The sequence below is a fragment of the Choloepus didactylus genome, chromosome 6, assembly GCF_015220235.1.
Source record: "Choloepus didactylus isolate mChoDid1 chromosome 6, mChoDid1.pri, whole genome shotgun sequence".
In the NCBI taxonomy this organism is placed as follows: domain Eukaryota; kingdom Metazoa; phylum Chordata; class Mammalia; order Pilosa; family Megalonychidae; genus Choloepus; species Choloepus didactylus.
Window position 1 is genome coordinate 154,764,826 of NC_051312.1, and position 24,871 is coordinate 154,789,696.

Sequence of the window (24,871 nt, forward strand, 5' to 3'; positions counted from 1 at the left end):
CCCGCAGGGTAGGTCCCTGAGCGCGCCCCGCGGGAGCCGAAGGGGTGGCGCCAAAGGGGATGGGCAGGGGTAGGCAGCGGGTAGGCGGGGCTGGCCAGCGGGGCCAATGGGCTCAGGCGGGGTCGGGCATTCGGGCGGACGGGGCCAATGGGCGCAGGTGGGGAGGGCGGGGCGGGCGTCAGCGTGGGCGGGGCCAGGGGATCGCAGGCGGGGCTGGTGGTTGCCTGGGTGACCGGCCGGCGCCGGGCGGGCGGGAGTAGGCGCCGGGTCCCTGGGCGCGCAGAGCCGCGATGAGCGCGTGCAGCGGACGGCGCAGGCCGGGCCTGAGGCTCGCACTCCTGGCGCTGGTGATCCTGAGCTTCCTGGTGCTCCGCAGGTGAGCTGACTGCGTGCGTCCCAGCTCCGCCAGACTTGGGGGTTTCCGAGTGGCTTGCTCTCACTTGGGGTTTTCTCCCTTGGGGTTACCGCACTCCGGGAATTCCCGAGTCCGCACGAGCGCAGCCCTTCGGCGTCTTCCTTCTTGGGGCTACCAGCACCCCTGGCTGTGCCGGGACGCCCCTCGGAGCCCCCAGTTCCTCCGGGCACTCGGCCACCGGCCTGCGCTCCTCCTGCTCAGAGTTTCCCCAACTCCTCTTAGGCTCCTAGCGAGGTCCCGCTCGGCGTTCCTAGTGCACATTCGCGGTCCTCTGAGGAAGCCGGCAGGCCTAGCTTGCAGCTCCCCCTAGACGCCCCGTGACTGTCCACCCCCAGCTTTCCTTGGAGAGCTCCATCCCGCCCTTCCCAAGTCCCCACATTTCCTATCTAGCCTGCCAGGACAGCTCTCTGTTCCGCAGAGGCGAAGCTGAGGTTTGGGGGCCCGACGCACGTGCTCCAGTGCCCATCGCTGGGGCTGGCTTGGCCCACCTAGAAGTTACAGGGAGGCCGCCGTCGTGGGTCCTCCAAGACCCTCGACCCTGCATGTATTGGCGCTGTTCTAGGGTTAGAATGCCTGCTCCCTAGACTGACTCTCCGTTCACCAGTCGCTAGTCCACCCTTCCCTCCACCTCTTCCCTCGACAAAACACAAAACGTGTTTGGTGGCAAGTCATTGGGTTCGGTGAGAAAATTATTTACCCGCAGCCGGGGCTAAAGTCTTCTAGGGGCCCTCGGCCAGACTTTTTCTAAACTCTATCTATTTATAGGATTCTACAGCCTGTCTGTATTTTTGAGGTCAGGTCAATGCCTGGCACTTTCCATATGCAAAACCTTCTCTGTTGCTGGGGTAGCATGCCAGCAGCATCAAACACTTTGCCACTGAAAGAGTTAATGTCAAAAAAGCTGAAGTCTGAGCCCTTGGATCTGGCCTCAAGAACACCAGCCCTCAGCTTCACCTTTTGATTCTGTGCTATCCCCTTCTCATTTAATCTCTAAACTTCCTCGGAGATAGGGGTCTTCGTGGTGGAGAAAAATACCATTCACGTCTTTCCTTTGTTCTGAAATAGTGCGGATGTCATATATTGTTTTCGAGATTGAAATGGTGCTCAAATCACTGTGGGCCCAGAAACCCTAAGAGGCATTTCGTTTCCCCAGTTGTCCCCTAGGCTTTTCTTCATCTGGCTGGGATCGCTAACTCAGTCCTTTTTGAGGACTGGCCCTGGCTCTGCTAGGACAGTGAGCCTTCCTCCAGGTCCAGGACTGATGCAAACCTCGGGAGAGTTACTCAAAGCACAGAGCACAGGAGCCTCCCTTTTACAGCATTTTATCGAAACAACCTGAGCAGACATCAGCTACGAATCCAGAGAAAGGCCAGATTTGTGCAAGCAGCATGCTATTGGTCTGTCCTTTGAGGTCAGGATCATAGCAGTCCATGCAAGGGACCCAGGGTGAGGTCATCATTGAAGAGGCATCATGGAGGGGCTGTAGATGGAGCCTTTAGCACACCCCTATTTGCTGTATTCTCTAATGTTCCAGAGAAGGGGGTGGGAAGGAGGCTGTGGGCTTGCTGGTGTTGGGAGGTATAGAAGATGAAGTGTCAGGCAGCTGACAGTACTGTCAGGAAACCTGTGTGTCTTCTCCCAGTTGGGTTCACCTTTCCCAGGTGGGGTAACCTTAGGAGGTGGCCTGTCAGGGCTGTGAGTACCCTGGAAACGGCAACAGAGAATGCTAGCTGTGACTCAAGCCTATGGCAGTAGTTGGTAATGCTTAAGAAGATCACTGTTTTGCCTGCTGCCCCTTCTTTTCTAGCAGATCAGACAGGGCAGAGAAGCTCGGGACCAGGATCAGGACCATTTCTTAGTATCCTTTAGATTTCATATATTTCGGTCATCACCGTTGTGGACACTTTCCACCCAATTCTTCGAGCTTAGGCTGGACACTGGGGATGCAGAGTTGCTTGAATACCTCTGGAAGCCAGAGGAGAACGTACATACTCTTTGTCTCTTCCTCCTCCTTCCTCACTGCAGCCTGGGCTAGGTCATTAACTGAGTGGGAGGCGGGGACCTCTCCCAGCTGTTGTTGGGAGCACATTTGTGGCCAGTGGCATGTAGGTCACACGGAAACCATCTGCACAGGGTGGAGCTTTGTGGGGCTGAGCTGTCAGGACCAGCTCTCGTCGTGTACCCCAGAAAGCAGGTATGTGGACGGCAGCTGGAAATGGGAGGCTGCTTGGTGGAAGCCATTCTTCTCCACGAACTCTTCCTTGGGCTGATTCATGGTCAATCGTGTCTGTTCGATTGCATTCTATCTAAGAAGTAGGAAATTTGGGAAAGATCTCAGTCTTAGGTTTTATTAGCTTGAACCATAGATGTTTTCTTAAAGTCTTTTTTTTGTTGAAGTATAATTGCATACAATAAACTAAACATATTCAAAGTGTATAGTTTGATAAGTTTTGAAATATATTTCCCTTTGTGAAACCACCACAATTAAGATAGTAAAAATATTCGTCACCCCCAAAAGATTCCTTGTGTCCCCCGGTAATCCCTCCCTCCTGCCCCCCACCCCATCCCAACCACTGATCTGCTACTTGCCGCCACAACAGATTAATTTGCATTTTCTAGAGTTTTATGTAAATGCGATCTTGAAGCTTCCGGCCTCTTTCACTCAGCATATTGTTTTTTTTTTTTTTTCATTTACATCACTTCTTTATTGTGCCAAATAAGAAAATAATTATTGTGTTTCACGGTTTTAGATTAACTCATTTCAGTCAGTATTGTATTTACAGATACCATGTAAAAATATTCAGCATCAAAGGCTAAGAAAAGATAAACATTAACAAAATATACTACAGTAAAATCCCTCTAATTCCAAATAAGGGGAAAAGTACAGTTTGATGGTGAATTTTTCAACTGTCCAATATTTCTAAAGAAATGCAGTTTCATTTCTTTTAAATATCATATAAGAACTAATATATGAAGGTAAAAATAAGTAAATTATGTTAATACTTCAAAAACATATTTAAAATAAGACCTATAATATAGTAATTTTCAAAACCATAAAAATCCTTTAACATGAAGTAATTCATGTTTGATCCAGAACTTAAAGACAAGCTGAAGAGATGATATGTTTCTTGTGCTCCAATCCTATTCTGGATTCTCCTTCCTTAAAGGTGACTGGATAAAACAATTAATTTTGAAATTATACTTGTAAAGCATATGTATAATATTTTTGAAGCATTACAAATAACTAAGTTAGTGGTATCCTAATAAAGAACCTAGAATTCAATTTACTTGTAGCTATGTTTGAGCTGCTTCAGGTATTTCCTTCTTTTTTTTATTAGAGTGATTATAGGTTTACAGAAAAATCACGCAGAAAATACAGTTTCCATATACCCCCTCATACACACAATTTTCCCTATTATTGACACTTTATATTAGAGTGGTAACTTTGTTACAATTGATGAAACATATCATTATACTATTAACTATAGTCCATAGTTTACATTAGGACTCACTCTTTGTATTGTATAGTTCTATGCCTTTTTAAAATTTTTATTCTGGTAATATATATACAGCCATTGTTTTGCACGCATTAGAAGAGGTTCTGCTTTTACATAGCTCTTCATTTTGGATAATTTCCACCCAATTTCATATTTGGGCTGCTCAGGGCACTCTCAGTGCAAATGACAGAAACGCATCTCAAACCTGTCTTAAGAAGAAAAGTAATGAACTGGCTCCTCAACGACTGAGGAGGTCAGGCCTAGAGCTGGTCCCAGCCAAACCTAGAGTCAGGGGTTAAAATGACTAAGTAGCATCCTCTCTCTCTCTCTACCCCTATCTGTGTTTGCATGTGTCATATATCATGTTTATATGTGTGTGTTGTCATTTGATAAGAGCTGTGGATTGTAATCACCTCCATAAGATGGGCTAGTGGCAAGGTATAAGCACAGATAATTCTGATCATCAACCCCCAAACAAAGAAAATGTGAGAAGCTCTCTCTGAAACACAACATGCTTCACTAGTATGTGCATAGGGAGAGGGGTACCTGTAAAAGGGGATTCTAATTGACCCAGGTTTGGCCAGCCCTAGCATATGCCCATCCCTTTTTCAGCATATTGTTTTGAGATCTGTGTGGCATGTGTCAGCCTGAGCCAGAAGTCTTTGAGCTAGTTCCTCCCATCCTCTGTCCTCTTCTTACTCAATGAACACAAGAATATCTGCTTCATGGAATCAAGGCATGGTTATCCCTTGTGGTTTTTCCCTAGATACAAATGCTTCACTGAGCAATAGTCTAATCAGTGATGCATCTCTCCTGCCTGAAATTTCACTGGCAACAGTCAGGAGAGAGAAAAGTTTCTGGGTGGGCAGCCAAAAAGCATGACCCATCAAAGATGAGTTTGCATCTTCTCTCAGCTTGGAGGGACTCCTTGTTCTTGCACTGGTCCCACTTGGGTTCCGGATCTGATCCTAAGCACTGCCTGTGGGAAAGAAAAGGATGTAACTTAGCAATTCCGGTCACTTTCTTTGATCCAAATCATGGCCAGTCCTGTCTTCCAAGTTGGGAGGGTTTGGAGGCTTTATGAACCCCAGAAGATCATGTTCTTAAAGCCAGTCCATTCCTGTGGGTGTAGACCTATTGTGGGTGGGACCTTTGGATTAGGTTATTTCAGTTGAGGCATCCTCTTACTGGAGTCCTTTATAAGAGGAGAAGACAGAAACAGACACAGAAGCTGACAGAGAGAGAAACACACAGAAACTCACAAAGAAAGCACAGACGGAGTAGCCAGAAGCTGAGAGCAACGAAACCGGGAGAGAAGCACCAGCAGACTTCACCATGTGCCTGGTCGTGTGACAGAGGAGCCCTGGATGGCCAGCAGCCTTTCTTCAGGAACAAGTATTGTCCTGTTGATGCCTTGATTTGGACATTTTCACAGCCTTAGAATTGTAAATTTGTAAGCTAATAAATCGCCATTGTAAAAGCCAGTCCATTTCTGGTATATTGCATTTCATCAGCTTTAGCAAACCAAAACACAAAGGTATGTGGACTAATTGTGTCTCTCTTTCTGTCCTTCTGTGAGGTAATTGGTTTTATGAGCTTTGCATATTTTAGGACTACTCTGCTTGAGGCCTGAGTCATATTCTCTGGAATATTCAATCTCTTTGAACTGTGCCTTTGATTTTCTAGTAGTGAATTTTTCAGCATCAGGGAAGTGTTCCTTTCAGCAGTTGCCTCTCTGAGGTAAGTGCAGTAGCAAGGCTACCTGGGCAGGGGTGTGTAGTCAGGAAGAGGTGGGAGGGCTGAGCCCCTCTGCACCCTGAGCTGGGAAGATTGAGTTGCCACGCCAGCCAGCAACCGAAGGAGTCCTGAGCTGTCTGGGAAGAGGAGTATTGCCATTATCGGTGCATTTGCAATGAAAATGACTGGGATACCCGCAGGACTGGGGGCAGAGAGCCACGTGGCCTTGGCAGCAGAAATATCAGAAAGTTGGCCAAAGTATTCTCTGCCCCTTGGGTCAAGGAAGTAGCAAGCAAAATAAAGGCACTTAGACTCTGGTGAAATGACTCAGAGTTCCATTTTGTCACCTTGACTGCTCTTCTGAGGAGCAAGAATTCTGGAGCTGCCAGAGCATGGAGACTTGGAGAAAAGAAGTTTTCAGAACATTTAGTGCTTGAAAAGGACTCAAGTCCAGGTCCCCCATCCTCACCCCCGTCTCCATCATCTGGCTCAGTTGTTTTGGTGTGCAGGTATTTCTGGCTTCTTTTCTACTCGCTTTTAACTGTTGCTTGCTGTGGATATTAGAGGCTATATTGGAAAAGAGCCCCTATCACATGTGACTTCTTCTTGCATAGAAGGGCAGGGGATCGTTTTAGGGGCTCATGTACGGAAGCAAACTTTTCTTGACTGGCACCTGCCCATTAGAGTCTCTTAATTGATACTCAACTACTTCTGTGTTGTGAGCTTGGCAAGACTGAATTAGCCAGGCTGTTCTCTTCAGAACAAATTGTGTTTATCTTAAAAGTTTGCGTGTGTGTGTGAGAGAGAATATATGACCATGAAGAAATTCAAACAATACAAAAGGGAATATAGTGAAAAGGCACTTCAATTCCTGGCATCTAGTTTTCTCCTCCCACCTTACCAGAGGGGCCTACTGAAGATGGTTTCTTTCCAGATATTCTGTATATATACAAGAATATGGTTATACATATTCCCCCATCTGTCCATTAGACACATAATTTATTTAAACCATTCCCTATTGATGGGCATTGATTGTTTGCAATCTTCTAGCTACTGCAAACAAAGTTGGAGCAAATATCTGCAAGACATATTTCTCATTTAAGAAGAATTGCTGATCATTAGGAATATTCCTTCTAAATCTTGATAGACATTTCCAGTATAGCACGTTCTATTTCTGTTGAATCTGTGTAAAGGAGATTGTGAGCTCAACTCTGTAGTCTGAAGGAGAAAATTCTATTTGGTCTGTGGGGAGCAATATAGATTCTTTATGTCTTGTAAGAACTAGCCCATCTCTTATATGTCTTTGTAGATAAGCCCCTTGTGGTGGACTTTACAAAACATTTAACATTTGTTTTGTTCCCTGTTTCGTGAAATCATTTCATTCAGACCCTACAAGCATCTCCAGGGTCAGAGTCTGGTTATCATACAGTAGAGCCATTTTTAGATATCTAATACAGTTCTCACTTCTCTCTAGGTTGAGATACAATACTTTTTCAATTTATGGTACTATCAATGGAAATTTTTCCCAAGATAGAAGGATAGTGTCACATAACATCAAGACCCTTGGATTGTTTTCTATGTGATTGATCACTAATGAAGGGTTTTTGTTATTTCGCTATTGGACCTGAACGTTTTGGTCCAGTAAACTAATCTTATTCCTCTACCAACTTCCTACATTATTTAGAAGATGTCCTCTGAAGCACTAACCTTGTCCTTGGGTCGTGGAGGAACCACCTGGGCTGGCTTGCTGGGGCCTGGGTGCTAGGTCAGTTCCTGGCTAACCTAAAAGCCAGTTCATAAGCCCTTCAAAGATAGAGATGCTGGGATTGCAGTAGTGCCACTGATCTCTAGCAAAATGAGTGTATTTGCTTTCGGAAGCCCTATTGGGAGTTTTAGTGTCTCTCCCAGGAAAGCAGTAGCCCAAAGCATTGGGCCCATGCCAAGAAGAGCATCTGGAAAGCTGGGCTGGACACAGATGCAGAGTTCCATTTCCCTGGCACTGAAGTTCTTGGGGTCCAAGGATTGATCCAAGAGGCAGTATTTTGGTATAGAGGCTTTAAGGGCACTGACCTGGGCTGAACAGAAGAATAACTACTTCCTCAGGCCCTCAGACTCCCTGTGGAGGGAGGAGAGAACTGAAGATTGGCAGGATTGAAAAATCCTTTAGTGGACCAGTCTAAGGGAACAGGATGTCCAGTGAAAGTGGACCTCAAGGGAGCCTGCCACCTCATCAGAACTTTGAGAATGCTGAATGGAAATTTGCATTTTAGACACAAGGGAGGAAATTTATATGTGATGCCATCTTTTGGACCATCTAAATAATGGTGTCTCTTATGACCCCTTGAATGAATGAAGAGGCGAGGGTTTTTTTGGCCAGCATCTTAGTATGACATCCTGGACCTGGATTTGGAGGAGTCTCTGCCTAGGGCCCGTAGGAGAATGACAGCGTACCTGGAAATGGAAGGGGTAAGCCATCGTCTAGGATAAGCCAGTGCACCTACAATAACAGGCCCTCAGGGCCATCAGGGACTTATGCCCTTGGAGTGCACTTCCTGCCTCATGAGCCCAGCAATCCATACCCTTGACACCCTAAACATGTGAGTTCTGCCTGGTCTCTGCTGGAGACCATTGTGCCTTAAAAGTTCAAGATGCTGACTCGGCTCTGTCAAGTGCATGGATCCCTGTTTACCTTTTGTCTGGTTCAGACTCTGCATCGTAGAACCGGTGACTCAAACAATGGCTCTGATCCCCCCAGGGAGGCTCCCACACCCACAAGGCCGCTGCCGCCGACCAACATTTTCAGGAGTATCAGGTGATGCAGGGATGGCTTTTGGCAGGGCCAGGAATATTTCAAGACCTGTCCTTAAAGGAGATCATCCAAGGAGGTGGCTGGAGCTGGCTCTTCTCCCACCCCAGTGACACTGTAAGACCCTCTGAAACCTGAGAGTCAATTTTGTGGGCCCATTGCAAGTGAAAGAGGTGATTCACCTGTCACCCACTCTCCATTCTTTTACATTCAGGCTCATCCACCCAGCATTTTTACCATATCCAGTGGCATCCAGCCTGCCTTGTCCCTTTTGGCCTCATGGTCCACTTCAATGTCTAAAATAAAGAGTAAGAAAACTGCCCCCCCTTCAGTCGTAGCCAGTCCAAGCCTGATGAGAGTGCGTCGCCCAGGGTGCAGTAGAACCTAAGTCCTCTGTTTATGTTTCCATTACACCTATTATTTTCTCATCTCCATTCAGTTTTTACAGCCTATTTTTGTGTCTATATATTGTCCAGTCTATAGCACAAATAGGGCAGGCCCCATTCCCACATACCAAAAGGAAGCTGCCAGGGCTCGATGGTAAGGGTGTAGCCGGTTTGTTATGTTGTGGGAGTCCCTGTGGGCAAGCCTGGAATGTGTGCATCACTGAGGAACCTCACTGTAGTCTGTGGGGACTGCCACCTGGGTTTTCTAGGTGGGGGAGCAGGGAAGGACTCAGAGCAACCCAGGGACCACGTGCAGGTCGGTGACCAAGACCTGTTGCTTAATTTTTTCCAGGTCAGTAAAGGGCCACTTACCCTAAAAATAAAGCAAAACTAGAAAGGCAGCGTGATTTCCAGAAGAAAGTGTTAATATAAGCCCCAGCTAGAAAGCAGGCAGGTACCCATGGCTTCATTTTACACAGAAAGCTTCATCATGAATAAATTGCTCACTAGAAAAAGCAATTGAAACGAGCTGGGCTTCTTCAGGATTTGCTCCGTGGTTACGAGCATAATTTAGAAGGAAGGCTTGCTGACCTTTAAAGCGTTCAGATACAACCACACTGGTTGTACTTCCTTTATATGATTGTTACTGAGTTTATTAGTCAGGAAGTTGTGTGGGTTATTATTAATATATTTGATCATGAATATTAATGATCAGTATCAACATTAATAACTATTTGTATGGTGCTTTGCTGTTTATGAAGCACTAATGTGTATCATCTCATTTTTTCACCCTGAATTCCTTTGAGAAACTTGACATTTATCATCCCTATTTTCTCAGTGAATTCTTCAGCCCATTTATTAAAGTTTGGAAACACGCTTCTCTAGTAACCTCCCCAGGAAGGAAGGAAAAAGTTGAATTCTCCAGAATTTGGAATTTGAGAACAGCTTTTTTTTTGTTTGCACAATTTATTCTTGCCCCTAGATAAGCATTGGGAAAACTTTTTTTTAAGAAAAATCTAGAAAGTGGTAGGGTATAAAGAGACTAGCAAAGAAAAGCTTTGTCAAGGAAGACTATATTAGAGGAGAAGCTGTGGATTAGTGTTTCTCAAAGGTAACTGCAGGATCTAGGTAAGATGCCAGTTTTGATCCCATTGATCTCAGGTGAGGCCTGAACATCTGTATCTTTAATGTGCTCTAGATGCAGATACCCTGCTGTCTGCAGGCCACACCTGGCGAAGTCAACCTAGCTGGTTTGTTATGTTGTGGGAGTCCCTGTGGGCAAGCCTGGAATGTGTGCATCACTGAGGAACCTCACTGTAGTCTGTGGGGACTGCCACCTGGATTTTCTAGGTGAGGGAGTTGGTTGCCTAATGATGAATCATCAACGAGGGGTCTATGTTAGAATAAGAGGTCAGAGAGGCCCCTTCCAACCATGTCTGCTGCCTCCTTTGCTCTCAGGTGGTGGGGAGAAGAGGCTCTCAACAATGTTCAGGGAAACATACAAAGAAAAGTCGGAGTCCCTAGTGTGTGCTTTAGTAGGGAACTGGAGTGTGTTCTCTGGAAGTTTTGGCCAGTGAATATAGATTGCTACCTGGTGGGGTGATCGCTAATTTTTATCATCACACTCTCTTTTAAGAACAGTGAGATTGTGTGTGTGTGTGTGTGTGTGTGTGTGTGTGTGTTTACTGCCTGACTGCCAATGTGCTCCTGTTTTTAAGAAAGGAACATGTCCATCCAGCTCTTACTCCTGTTAGCCTGGGGTGTGCCTAGAAGGGTGCCTGATAGGGAGAACCTGGTGGTTGTGGTGTTTCAGGTAAGTTGGGTGAGTTTGAAGTTAAAAGGGTGGAGAATGCGGGCAGGTTGTGTCCTCTGAAGCAGATGTGGTCAAAACCAAGGGAGACATAGACAAACTCTCCTGTGCCTGCAGTGTGGGAAGCTTTAGACAGTGTGAATCAGATGGTCGCTTTTGCAGCTACTCAACCATGCCATTGCGGCTCGAAAGCATCCCTAGACAAGAAATGAACAAATGGACGTGGCCCTGTGCCAATAAAACTATTTGTGGACAAAGACATTTGAATTCCGTAGTTTTCATGTGTCACAAAAATTATTAGTTCATCTTTTTCAACCATTTAACAGTATGAAAAGCATGCTTTACTTGCAGGCCGTATTAGGATTGGAGGCAGGCTGCATTTGACCAGCAGCTGTAGTTAGCTAATCCCTGGCCCAGGGCTGGATTGGTCTGATAGGATCCCAGTGGACCGAAGCTTCTGTTGTAAAATTTTAGAAATGATAATAAGGTGACTTGGCGCAAAGTTTAGCACATAAAATAGAATTATATGCTAAATTGGATGGGGAAAAAGAATAGAAAAGTAGGGATTACTCCTTATCAAGGACATAAAAAAAAACCCATAAAAGTTATTCTCTTATATGCAAAAGCATGCTAAAATAAGTTTATTTCATGGTGATAAGAGGCTTTAACATCACATGGAGGAGTTCTCTGCATGCAGCCACCTTTCTAAGCAGTAGCCCTGTTTTGCAGATGAAGAAACCCCTGCCAGTAGTCTAGTGTTACTAACCCCAGATGACATTGCCACTGAGGATTCTGCCCACATCTCCCCCTTGTAGATACTGCTTTTGTTTTCACCCCACCCCTGCCTGGCATACAGCTAGTCCTTTGGAAGAACTGTGTTCTAAAATGACATCAGTAAATCACTTGTTGGAGCATGGAATGTCTCCCATTAGAAAAAGAAAAAAGTGGTGATTAGGTTGGCAGGTTACCCACAGATTACTCTTTCATGTATAATGTAGCAGCATTGTAGTCCTGTAGCTTCGGTGTAAGTTTTGGGTCCTAGGGGCTCTGAGACGTAGGAAAAAATAGGTAAAAATAATCTTTGCTTATGGGTGGCCCTGGACAAATTTTCAAGTCGTCAGCAATGCCAGAGTCAACTCCTAGGCTCTGGCCATCCTAGGCCCTCCTGAAAACCTTTTCCAGGCCAGTGGCTCTCAACAGGCACAATAGAATCCACTGGGAAGCTTTTAAGGAATAAATTACTGATAGCTGTGCCCCACCTCCGGACGCAGTGAGCTGGTCAGGGTGGGCCTGGGCCACCTGTGAGAGCTCCCGGGTGATTCAAACATGCTGCCAGCCTGGAGAAGCGCTGTGGCAAGCCCTCACCTTTTGGTGAAGTGCTGGGAAGCCTGCTGGTTAGGTGAGCTCACGCTCCTCTCCTGCCTTCAGTAGATTGCCAAGTCCGGTGTATTTGACTTGGTCAATCTTTGTCCTCCCATCCCCATTTACCACAACTGCCCAAGGCCAGGCTGTCATTTCTGCTCCAGAAGCAGTGCATCTCCATCTTTTTGTGATGAAAAATCTTTCTTCCATTTTTATTTACATTTCTAATACTTCATAAAATACAGCAAAAATAAATTCCTAGAAAAATGAACTGAAGAGAATAGATATACAAAGTACATGACCTAGCTTTTTAAAATTAAGTTCAGCAGACATAAAATCCCTCACTGCTCTAGAAGTATCTTAATGCCTGCTCTCAAGTTCTGTCCATATCTCAGCGAGAATGAGTTTGCGATGAGCTCCCGTCCACGGCCACACTTTTGAGTAGCACTGGCAGGAGCAGACTGTCATACAGCCTGCTAACCGCCCTGCTTGTCTCCAGTGTTCTTTCCCTATCCAGCTTGTCCCCTCTCTTCTCAGGCTTATTTTCCCTCAATGTCCCTCTCTCATGAAGCCCGTCTCTGTTGAGCTGATCTGTTCCCTGAATCAATTACACTTTCATGTGCTTTTGCCCAAGTTTCCTTTGCCAGAGTACCCTTTCTTGTATTCTCTGCCTTCAAGACCTGAATGTGAAGCCTCTCTAACACCACCTGGGTGGTTTAGAGCATTTCTTCGACAATTATCCATAGCTGTCTCTCCCCCATCATCTCTATCTATCTATCATCTATCTCTGTCTCTAGCTGTCTGTCTATCATTGGCCATCTCTAAGACTGGCTACATCATTTGCAGGGCCCAGGGCAAAATAAAAATGTGAGAACCTTTAAAAGTTATTAAAGATTTCAATATGGTGAGAGTGGAGTGTTAGGCCAAGTGTGGGGCCCTTCTGAGTGTAGGTCCATGTGACCGTGCAGATCGCATGCCCAGGACACCAGGCCTGGCCATCTCTGCTTCTGTATCAGCACTAGGATGCAGAATTGCAGTGATTGGCACGTGCAGTGGGATGAAGACTACGTGTATCAGAACTCCTCATAGGTAATATGTAACATCTGTGGTCTCAAGGAACATTTGTGGGGGAGGGGACTGAGGTCTGGGGGGCACAGAGCAAATCACTAAATGCCATTTACAGATGTGGTCCCAATAATAGCTGGGTTCCAGCTGGTTGACGGAGGAGGGTGTGCAAGTTCAGGTGCAGAGCTGAAATACCGGAACTGCAGGTGGAGGAGAAGCTGGTGGATGTGTAGGACGAGGGCCAAGTGGAAGGAGATGGTGGTGGCGGAGCTGGAGGGAGAGCAGGGGATGTCAGACAGCATCCCCGAGTGTGCCTGGAGGTTGGCTGTGGGCGTGCAGCGTGAATCTGCCTGCCCTCTCCTGTGACCTCTGCCATTTGCCCACAGGCGCTTTGGAGAGGGCTGCATCTTTGCAGGGTGCAGAGAACTGCTGACTCCCAGGTCACATTGGCTGCTCCCCGCCCCCACTGAGCTCCTTCTGAGAGACAGCAGCCCCCACAGTGCACGTAGGAGTAATTGTGGGAATGGTAGCCAAAACTTAACCAACATGAGTCCCCCAAGCTGTGCCATCTCAAACTGGGTTACAAAGTGAGCTGAAAAGTTGCCAGCAATTGAGGGAGCTGCTGCTTGCAAAGGGGCCTTGCCAGCTGCTGCCCCAAGCATCTGGAGCTGCCACGAGACTGACTGAGGAAGCAAGCACCAAGCAGCATGGCTTTTGCCCCAGATGCACTCATACTATTGGTTTCTGTCCCCAACTTCCTAGCTGGCAACTTTCCAGCCACCGGTTTCTCTCTGGCTTTCTCTCTCTGCCTTCAGTAGAGGGCTTGGTCTCTCCTATGACCGGCTCTTGCCCCAAGTGAAGAAGCAAGGGAGGGACGGGAGGGAATTCTGGGTGTGAGTCACTGGGACCCATTTGAGGTGGGTCCCCTTGCTCAACCCAAGAGATACTCAGAGGCGCCTTTACAAAGGAACTGAAGCTTTCCAGCAGCCTCCCCAGGTGGAGCTGTCATGCCAGAGTATCTCTTGGCTGACATTTGATCCTCAGAAAATCCCTAAGACCTGGAGGTGTGGTCATTGAACAGATGCTGTGTCTAACCAGGTGCCTCTTTCCAGGTATCTGCACCTAGATTCGGGTAGCTGTGACCATGAGCCGCCTCAGAGGTACTATTCGAAGTAGCTGTTGCTTTAGCATTTAGTCGATGGCCCAGGAGAGCTGGCCATCGTAGGAACCTGTGCGCTCCACCTGTCCTGTGTCTCCAGTTATGTAGGACAGCTTCCCAGCCTGCTGAGAACCCCTTTCCTGTGTCAGAGTGGCCCCACTGCGCTCTCTCCTTCATGTTGAAAATTGTGTGTGTCTTGTTCCTGATGGCACCGTCAGCTGGCTCCTGCCCTGCAGCTGGGCCCAGCTGCACAAGTGGGGCTGAAGAAAGACATCTTCCAAGGTTTGACTGCTTTGGAGGTTGGGAGCTTTGAACACCCTTTCAGGGCCTGTGCAGGAGAAGAAGAATCCGTTTCTTCCCTGGGCTCCTGCTTGCTGCCAAAAGGTGAGCCCCAGGGTTTCATGCCTGTCTTTCCTCTCCCCAGATTGGACTGGTATCATCTCATCCCTCCATGGCTAAGGCATCGTCAAGCTGGGCTGCAGGCCAAAGGCCAAAACTTTGTGCTGGAGGACTCCACCTTCTGGATCTTCGGGGGTTCCATCCACTACTTCCGGGTGCCCAGGGAATACTGGCGGGACCGCCTGCTAAAGTTGAAAGCCTGTGGCTTGAATACCCTCACTACGTGAGTGCTGTGCCCCTAGCCACCATGCCATCAGCAGGCCGGCCAGCCTGGCCTTGGGGTTTTCCTTGTGTTTGGGATGGATGAGCCTTATCGCATCCTAAATCCCAGTGAGCTGCAGTGTAAGCAAAGCCTGGGGCTAAGCTCTGTGAGGAAAAATATGGGAGGAGGAGCTAGCCCACACCCTCTTCTTAGGTCTGATGGGCAAGCCAGCACTCCTTCCTTCTAGCCCTACAGACCTCTAAATTATGGGGATGATAAGATGTGAAATGGCTGTAAGGTCCAAGGAGCAGACAGAGCAATGTTGGGCAAAAGAAAGTAGCGAAGACGAAGGCAGTGAGTATAGATGTAGGAGGTGATTAAATTATCACAAGTAATTGTTAGAGGCAAGCAAGCCTCCCTACACCCATAAATGTTTACAACTAATAGGTATGGAAAACTATCTGGAGAGGCTGCATTCCAGCAGTGCTCAGCACTCCTTTTTTTTTTTTTTCTTTTTTTAATGCAATTTTATTGAGATGTAGTCACACAACAAATAATCCATCCAAAGTATATAATCAGTGCTCACAGTGTCATCATATAGTTGTGTATTCATCACTACAATCAATTTTAGAACATTTTCATTACTCCCTCCAAAAATAATAAAAATAAAAAAAAAAAAAATAAAAAAAAAGAACACCCAAAATATCCCATACCCCATATTACCCCCTTTTATTTATATATATTTTTGTCTTTATTTTATTACCCCTCTGCCCATACACTGGATCCAGAGAGTGTCAGTCACAAGGTTTTCACGGTCACATGGTCACACGATAAAAGCTATGTAGTTATGCAATCATCATTGAGAATCAACGCTACCAGATTACAATTCAACAGTTTCATGTATTTCCTTCTAGCTACTCTGATACACTAAAAAATAAAAAGGAGTATCTAACAGTTTCAGGTATTTCCTTCTAGCTCTTCTAATACATTAAAAACTAAAAACGAATATCGATATAGTGCATTAAGAATAACCTCCAGAATGACCTCTTGACTCTATTTGAAATCTCTTAGCCACGGAAACTTTTTTTGTTTCATTTCTTTTCCCCCTTTTGCTCCAAGAAACCTTTCTCAATCCCACGATGCCAGGGCCTGGCTCATCCCTGGGAGTCCTATTCCACGTTGCCAGGGAGACTTACACCTCTGGGAGTCATGACCCATGAAGCGGGGAGGGTAGTGAGGTAATTTGCAGAGTTGTCAGCTCTCCTCTTTTGGAATTATCTTCAGATGCTGTGGCCTATCATTCTAGCATCTAGAGCTGTGATTGGCATTCAAAATATTGAATATGTGACTGATTTGAAAAATAGGCTCAGTAGTGAAAAATCTTGATCTTTTTGTAGTTTTTTTTCCCCCTTTGAAATTGCTAATAGATTATTTGGATCCGAGTCTACAAAATAAAGTGGTCTTTCAGGCTCGGTATTTTCAAGTAAAAATCTGTGATTATAAATCAAGGAGATAGATTTTCTTGGGTGATTTATCAACTGGCTTTGAAGACAGTTTCTAAAAAGAGTTACAGAGTGTTCTGAGTTCTGACAGCATGGTTGAAATAAATGTGTATGATCTCTAGGAAAGACTCCTTAAAAGGAACCATTTATTTGCTTAGTAAGTTCTGATACATCCACACCTTATACGACTCCTGAGGATTGTCAGCATATTGCAGGGTAAGCATTTGGCCCTACAAAAGCAGGACAATCTATGTTTGCTGAAACATGAAACTCTTGAGTCTGTATTGGAAGGGAGAAGCCCTCTCTTCACCTGTGTGTTCCTTGCCTTTGGAGAGGGCTCCCCTAGACACCCAGGAGCAAGGTGGAAGTTAAGGGAGAAGAACAGTTATCGTGACTATTGTACATGAGCTCATAGCTTCTGCATCCTGAGTCAAGACCTAACTTCAATTCTTATCTTCTCTTGCGAGTTAGAACTTCCCTTTTTTTCCAAGTTTTGAAATCCTGGGTTCTTCTGTAAAAATAGGACAACGTATTGGGCTCTCCTCTTACCGGCTTTTCACTTTTCTCTCTAATGAGGTTACTCCTTATTGAAGAGCGTGCACGAGCTGACATGTGGTCACAGCATGTGGCCTTTCACTCAGCAGGTCGTAAGCTTCCCCCAGCTTGTAGATCTTCTCCTGAGGAGAAGGGACATCAGTCCCCTGAGACTTGCCCTGAATTCTCGAAGGCCCCTCGATTTCTTCCATCAATTCTTGGTTCCAGGCCTGAAGTCCTTAAGATGACACTTAAGGAGCACATCTTCAGCCATTATTTTGGGTTTCAGGGATGAAGAAGGATACTGGGGAGTGACATAAGTAGGGGAATGAACTCAAAGCTCTTGCCTGTAATTTTCTTTTCTTTCACAGCTATGTTCCGTGGAACCTCCATGAGCCAGAAAGAGGCAAATTCGACTTCTCTGGGAACCTGGATCTGGAGTACGTGCCGATGCAGCTTCCTTGGCCAGACCCTGGGTGGGAAGCAGAGAGCGGCTCCTTGGGGCTGCTTGGGAACAGCAGGGGCAGCTCGGCTTTCTGCTCTGAGAAGCATGGAGACCACAGAGTGTCCTGACCTTTGTTCTCAGGACACCCCGGGAGGCTCTGCACTCTGCCCCAGGCGCCTCCAGCAGGAGCCTGCTCCTCCCAGTGGGGGTGGGGTGGGGGTGGGGCTGCGGCCTCCACTGCAGCCCAGGAAGCTGCTAAGGCCCAGGATTCAGCCGTCCCCTGAGTGGGGGTCCTGCTCACTGTAGGTTAGCAAAGCCATTGGGGTCAGGCTCCCTGTTAGGGTGCCTCATGCGCCCTGTCGGACACCCCCGGTGAGTTAGAGTGGGCCCAGGCCAATGCCCTACGCTGGGAGCCAGTGGAAACCCAGCCCCAGGCCTCTCTGGCCTCTGACCTTTGGGTTCCCTGCCCTGCTGGCTTTACTTCCTTCACCCCAGTCTCTCTGATTGAGTGAGGTAGGTGGGGAGAAGAGCTGAGTGCTTTGCACCCCACCGTGGGTGCTGGGCTCCCTTCCCACCTTACTCCAGCCCATGATGGGTGCTGGGCTCCCTTCCCACCCTACTCCAGTCTGTGATGGGTGCTGGGCTCCCTTCCCACCCTACTCCAGTCTGTGATGGGTGCTGGGCTCCCTTCCCACCCTACTCCAGTCTGTGATGGGTGCTGGGCTCCCTTCCCACCCTACTCCAGCCCGTGATGGGTGCTGGGCTCCCTTCCCACCCTACTCCAGCCCGTGATGGGTGCTGGGCTCCCTTCCCACCCTACTCCATCCTGTGATGGGTGCTGGGCTCCCTTCCTACCCCTGCCCCGGCTCAGTCCCCCTGGCCTCGGCTCTGGCTGACATGAGTCTTACGGCCTTGTTCTCTCCCAGGGCCTTTATCCTGCTGGCTGCTGAAATTGGGCTGTGGGTGATCCTGCGTCCAGGCCCCTACATTTGCAGTGAGATCGACCTGGGAGGTCTGCCCAGGTAAGCAGGCCGCGAAGGGCTTATGCATGATGCAAATCACAACAGGAGGTTTAAATCTGCTTTTAAAGTCTATTTTTCCCTTCTGTACTGGATTTCCTTTTCAGAATTAGTGGCACCCAGGAAGGACTATTTAAAATGATGTCATGGTTGTTGCCTCAGTAAAAAGCTCTGTTTTTTTTTTGTTTTTTTTGTTTTTTTTTTTTTTCCAATGTGGCAAGCCTCTGGAGAAAGACATTTCACTTCATTAGGGTTTTACTGTTTAGATGGGATCTCAGGCAAATCACTTCACTTTTCTGGACCTCACTTTTCCTGTCTGTAAAACAGGAAAAATCAAACCTACCCTTTCAATTTCTTAGGGACATTACCATATATTTAATTTAAAGTCCAAGTATTTTGGGAAGTAAAGTATAAGAGAAACACATTATTATTATCTTGCCATCAAGTCTCAGACATTAATTTATTATCCTATTATGAGTGGTGTCAGCTGAGGTCAGGAAAATAATCTGCTCTTGGAATAGAAATCTGGACAAGATCAAGTGGTGCCGGGTACATTCCCAGTCATCCTGATTTTACCAGTATTTTCCAGTATGAAGGTTTTCTTGTGAATAGGCCTAACCTTTTCCTCTCCCCACACCTTACCAGATGGTTAGACGCACTTCCCCACCCCACGCCCTCCAGGAGGGAAGGAAGTTGATCCCGCTTGTCCCGAGGTCTCCTGGGGAGCAGCCTCTGCCCACAGTGCCCCCACGGGAGCTTGTTTTCTCTTCCCTGTTTCCAGTAGGACACAGCCTTCCCTGAAGGGTGGGTGGGCGGGTGCCTCCATCTCTGTCTTTCTGCCTGTCGGCTTGGCGATGCACCCTCTGAAGGCCGTGAGACTCAGGGATTAGAGACCCGTGTGCTGCGTCAGCTTCCTGCAGCTCAGCTGGGGCAGGAGGGCAGGATCCCCCCATCTCGGTTCAGGGGCATGCCGCGCTGACACCCAGGCCTCACCTGCCTCTGTCTTCCTCACCACCGAGGAGCCGGAGGCCTGGGAAGGCCGGCCGAGTTCGGAAGTTCAGGAGGAATGAGACGTTAGCCGCATCTTGCAGGAGGTGCCATGTGGAGGTGTTCATCTCTCTTCTCATCCATTTTTTCCCTAGCATAAATTGATAATTTTCTGACCCTCTTCAGGACTTGCCAATCAGGGCAAGAGAAGCATCTCAGCCTTTTGTTAGGAAATATAAGTGTTTTCTCAGAATTTCAAGTGAGAAGAGAAAATCCCTTGACTCTGGCATGGAACTAATCCAAGGTGCTCTTTGTTCATCTGTAGAACTTTGTGATCACAGCATAGAGGTTGTAAAAATCAAAACTCCTCTTCTTGCTTTGCTGCCCCTCCATTCTAGGCTCTGAAGAGCCATCTGTGGCAGCATCAGAATTCTAGAGCTAGAGGCTGAGGAGAGGGGTGTTTGCAGAATTATTCTCTCCAGTCTCATTTCAGGCTGGTTTTTCTGGGTGACAGTGGAAGAGGCAGGCTGAGTCTGCTCTTTTCCAACTCCAGTGATTCCTGACTCTTTGGGATTCCTCCTTCATAAGAAGATTGTAGAGTCAGTGCTTGGAAACTGGGTTGGATCCTTTGGGTTGGGACCAATGGAGAGCTTCTCTCACTCTTGACCTGCAGCTGTGACCTGTAGCCATGAGTAAAATTCCTGTGTCCCTTAGGAGGTAGCAGCAGTGAGTGAAGCTGCATGTCCACAGGTTTTGCTCCTGAATCAGTTGGAATAATCTCATGACTTCCTGGAGGTGTTGGGGAGAGAGTGAATCTCAGTTCGTTGTGGTCTCAAGACTGTTCCTGATCGCTTTGAAGCTGCTTCCCTTTTGCTCCCCCAGCCTCCTGCTCAAATCAGACTCACAGACAGTAAAACAAATACTTCCTCTCTTTACTCCAAGCTGGTTACTCCAAGACCCTGACATGAAGCTGAGAACAACTTATAAGGGCTTCACCGAAGCGGTGGACCTTTATTTTGACCACCTGATGTCCAGGGTGGTCCCTCTCCAGGTAAAGGCAAACTCACTCTTCTTTCCTCTTCACCTGTCTGATCCTGCGTTAGCTCTCAGGACAAGGGCTCACGGTTCTTGTCAACCCCAAAACACGCTCTTCCCCGCTGCTGTAAAAAGTTCTGAGATTTGAATATTTGCTTGTCGATTTATCATTGACGGGGCTTGTAGTAGCTGTCTTTTAAAAAGGTCTATGCATTGCAGTGCGGTCTCAGGCACTGCTGACAGGACAGGCAGGAGTAAGGTTTTCCCTGCTTTGTATGGTCCCTGAGCTGCAGCACTTAATGATGATCAGATAACGAAGGCCTTGACGATCATCCAAAGCTACTCATTGGTGTGTCCGCCTCAGTGGCCCAGACTGCGCAGAGATGAGCACATACAGATGGGTCCTTGCTTGTCACACGAGAGTGATTCTGGACTTTTTGTAGTTATAAAACACAGTCAATGACTTTTCAACATGCTTCCCACTGCTGCCAGCAAGGGGCTGCATGGTATACATTTATTATTCAAAACATATATGTTAAAATGAAATTGCTTTTTTTGGTGGGGGATATCTGAACATCTCATGGAATCATTGGAAGCAATAAAAAAGCAAGATTGGGAATAGCCCAGTTGCTTATGTAAAACCAGTAAAAATGACATTGCAAGATTTGTACATTGGTAAATAATTATTACATTAATAAAAATAATTGCTGTTGAGTCAGTGGTTTGGGATGTTCATGCAACACACAGATCAAAGAAAAGTGCTTGCTCATGTGTAAACTTGGCAGATGAATCATAGAACACACATGCAATATTTGGGACATACTTATGCTAAAAAGTTATTCATCGCTTATCTGCAATTCAAACTGGATGTCCCCCATTTTTTTTTCTTTCTAAATCTGGCAACCCTAGTCATGTGGGAAGGAAGAGGCTAGGAAGTTATTACCCTAGATTTTTTCAGGCAAGGTGAGATTACTGGAGCTGTTTAAATGAGTGATTCAGCACATTGCAATAATAGGTTGGGTGGTGGAGGTGGAGGGGTGGGTGGTAGGGAAGGTAACGCCAGGAATTTGGCTCAGGAATACACTCAGCCATGGACACAGCACACCTGACCTTTGGAGGCTTATTTCCCAGTGGGACGTTTTGCTGGTCATTGGTGTGGTGACTTCAGATGATCGGTTCCTAATCAGCCTCTGATTGTTCTTCTCCCCAGTACAAGCTCGGGGGACCCATCATTGCTGTGCAGGTGGAGAACGAGTATGGCTCCTATCACAAAGACCCCGCCTACATGCCTTACGTAAAGAAGGTAAGAGTCGGCCCAGTCACGACCCCATGTCCTTCCTCCCGGGCCATTTCAACAGCGGAGACTTTGGCTCTCCTTGGGCCTGACCTCTTCTCCCAGGGATCTTCCTAAGACAGAATGGGCTGTGAACCAGCAGAAAATGACTCCGCTCAAGTCTTAGCTTTGTCCCAAATTTGCCCTGTTATTTTGGTCAAAATAGGGAAAGCACTCATTAGTATTAGTCAGCTAACATTAATGTGCATAGAGCCCAGCACTGTGCACCTGCACCTCTAGCTTCCTCCCTCCTTGTCTCCACCTTAGCTCGAAGGAGCCCAGGCCCAGGCCCCCTTTGTTCCCTCTGCCTCACTCGCTGTGCTCTCCCCTGGGCCCTGGGCTTCTCAGCGGTTGTTTACTTAATTTCTGAGCTGCACAGAAGGAGAGAGCAGGAATAGGAGAGGATATGCACAGCTCCTCCAGGGGCCTCTCCTGCCTGGCCACGCTTCCCTGGGGCCTGGAGAGAGGTGTCTGCCCGTGAGGTGCCCAGGAAGTATCAGTTACCCCTTCCTCTGCAGAGTCAATGAATCAGGGCCTGTGAAAAGCAAAGTGGGAAGAGTCAAGCTGTGGTTACACCCTCCCAACCCATTGTGGGTTCAGTTGCAGGCCGCCGCAATAAAGCAAGTCACGTGAAACCTTTGGTTTCCCAGTGCATATAAAAGTTATGTTTGCCCTATCCTGTAGTCTGTTAAGTGTGGAATAGCAGTATGTCTAAAAAAACCAATGTACCAGCCTTAGTTAAAATGTGACACAGAGACACAAGGTGAGCACATGCTCTTGGAAAAATGGCATTGATAGATTTGCTCGTTGCAGAGTTGCCACAAACCTTCAATAGTAAAACACGCAGTATCTGTGAAACGTAGTAAAGTGAGGTGTGCCTGGTCTGTGGAGCTTCACAGGCCCCTGTAAGCCGTATGGTGGGAGCTTAGCTCGGCATTTTTTAATATGGGTGAGAGATGGGTTGGAGAACTGGGGGCTGTTGAAACAGTCTCACCTGTTCTCATGGAGTGAACTCCCACAGCTTCAGCGGACCCATAAGAATTCTGTTCCTTCTGCTCTTTCCTTACCAGCACCAGGATCACACATGAGCTTAATTCGCCTATTAGACTCTGTCTCTGCCTCCCCTATTTGCAAAATAATTCAGCTGAAATAAACAGTCTTGTCATAGTTCTGAGAGGGTAATAACTATAGGGCAATGCCCCCTTGCTGGGGTTTCTGATCCCAAACAGAGCCCCAGAGCCCAGGCTTTGAAGGTGGATGGACTCAGGGGTCAGCCCATGTTTGTTAGCTCTGTGTCCTTTACTACGTCTTTCAACATCCCCGAGGGTCTTTGTCTGTAAAATTAAGGTATTAATGGTGCTGACTGATGAGGACAACCTGGTCAATACCAAATGCCCCGCAGATGCCAACAGCAATCAGCATTGCTGCCCTCAGGCACAGCGCATGTGTCTGTCTGTTCTTCCTGCTTTGTGACTTCTCCCTTCCATGGCATGTTTCCTGTGGTATTAGGTCGGGCAGCGCTCCGTGGGCGTGGGACTGATGTGGCTGAGCCGGGTTTGCCCTTGTTGACCAGAGCCCAAGGTGGCCTGTGCTGGTGTGGTGAAGGGCAGGGCTGGGGCTGTCCCTGAGGTCCTGACCCACTCACTGGAACTAGCTGTCAGCTGCCAGATGACAGCATGGCAGCCAGCTGTGCCGCGCAGACTCTGAGTGGGCCCGTCTGGGACCAGCCACTGGCCACACCAGGCACCTTGCCCAGGGTGGGAGCACCCAAGGCCCACCCAGAGCTCTCCCACCCTTGCCCCAAGCTGAGGCTGGAATCCAGGCATGCTGGGGCCTTGCTGAATGTGGTTAGCACAGAGAGGGTGGCTTTTTGCCACTCTCTGGGGAGGGGGGGCAAATGAATACTTTGTGTTGAACCCACCTCTTTCTGCAGCTGCCCCACCCTGCTGCCTTGATCTGCCAGAGCTCTGAGGGTGAGGATGGACTGATGCATCTCCTTTTGTCCCACAGGCCTTGGAGGATCGCGGCATCGTGGAGCTGCTCCTGACTTCGGACAACAAGGAGGGCCTGAGCAAGGGGACCGTTAGTGGAGGTGCGTGCTTGCAGGCCATGTGGCGAGCTGGCCACCTGGTCTGGCTGCCTACTCCCCTGGGCTGGCCTGAGCTGCAGCAGGAATTTCCCTATGCCTGTTTCTCTCCTTATTACAGGATTCTGGCCCTGAAACTTTGGTCTGAGAAGGGCTGGAGGGTCCACATCAGAGATGGACAGATCAGGCCAGCTTTGTGGCTGGTCTCCCATTTCTGCCAACTGCTCCCAGCCTTTTGGTTGCAGGACACTGAGAGCGCTCTGCAACTAGGGGAATGGCAGGGTTGGGGTCTGTTTCAGTTTCCTAGATGGTAAAGCAAATACTGTACAATGGATTGGATTAAACAGTGGGAATGTCCTGACTCATGGTTTTGAGGCTAGGAGAAGTCCAAATCAAGCTGATGCTTTCTTCCCAAAGACTGGAGTTCTGGGGCTGGCTGCTGGTGATCCTTGGTCCCGGGCTTTTCTGTCACATGGCAATGCACATGGCAGCCTCTAGCCTTTCCCTTCTCTTCTGAGTTCTACTGACTTTCAGCTCTGGGTGCTCCTTCTGTAACTTTCTCTCTAGATTTCATTCTGCTTATAAAGGACTCCAGTCATAGACTCCATCGTGACTGAGATAGGCCACACCTTGACTGAAGTAACCTCATCAAAGGGTCTTACTTACAATGGGTCCACGCCTACAGGAATGGATTAAGTTTAAGAACGTATTTTTCTAGGGTACATAGCTCCAAACCACCACAGGGTCTGCGAAGGTCACTGCCTGTCCACATGGAGGGCCGAGCCAGCATGATGGATGCTTGGCTGTGAAAGAGGGCGTAGAGTGGATGGCCATGGCAGCCCCCACCCACCAGCACCATGCTCCTCATGCTACCTGCTTTCTTGCTACTCCAGAGGATTGTCCCTGCTCTGCACAGGGTGCTACACTCACTCTCCTCACTCCTACTCTAGGATAGCCACCATCCCCCCCCGCCTACCCCATGTCAGCAGACTTACTCTCTTCCAGGTCGTGCCCATCGCCATGTGAGTATGTTACCCTTCAAAACCCTCCCAAAAAGCATCTCTTGACTCCTCTCCTTGTGCAGAGACTGCC

The 24,871-nt window shown here is 47.7% G+C and overlaps 1 protein-coding gene across 1 annotated transcript in view; it reads left to right on the plus strand.

Annotated features, from left to right (window-relative positions):
- Positions 1-248: 248 nt before the first annotated feature.
- Positions 249-24,871, plus strand: part of LOC119538818 (beta-galactosidase-1-like protein 2) — a 53,390-nt gene continuing 28,767 nt past the window's right edge. The window contains exons 1-7 of the mRNA XM_037842012.1: positions 249-376; positions 14,662-14,859; positions 17,246-17,314; positions 18,246-18,341; positions 20,268-20,376; positions 21,571-21,663; positions 23,704-23,785. Coding sequence (XP_037697940.1) covers positions 291-376; positions 14,662-14,859; positions 17,246-17,314; positions 18,246-18,341; positions 20,268-20,376; positions 21,571-21,663; positions 23,704-23,785 — 733 coding nt within the window. The 5' untranslated portion in view covers positions 249-290. The remainder of the gene's footprint in view (positions 377-14,661; positions 14,860-17,245; positions 17,315-18,245; positions 18,342-20,267; positions 20,377-21,570; positions 21,664-23,703; positions 23,786-24,871) is intronic.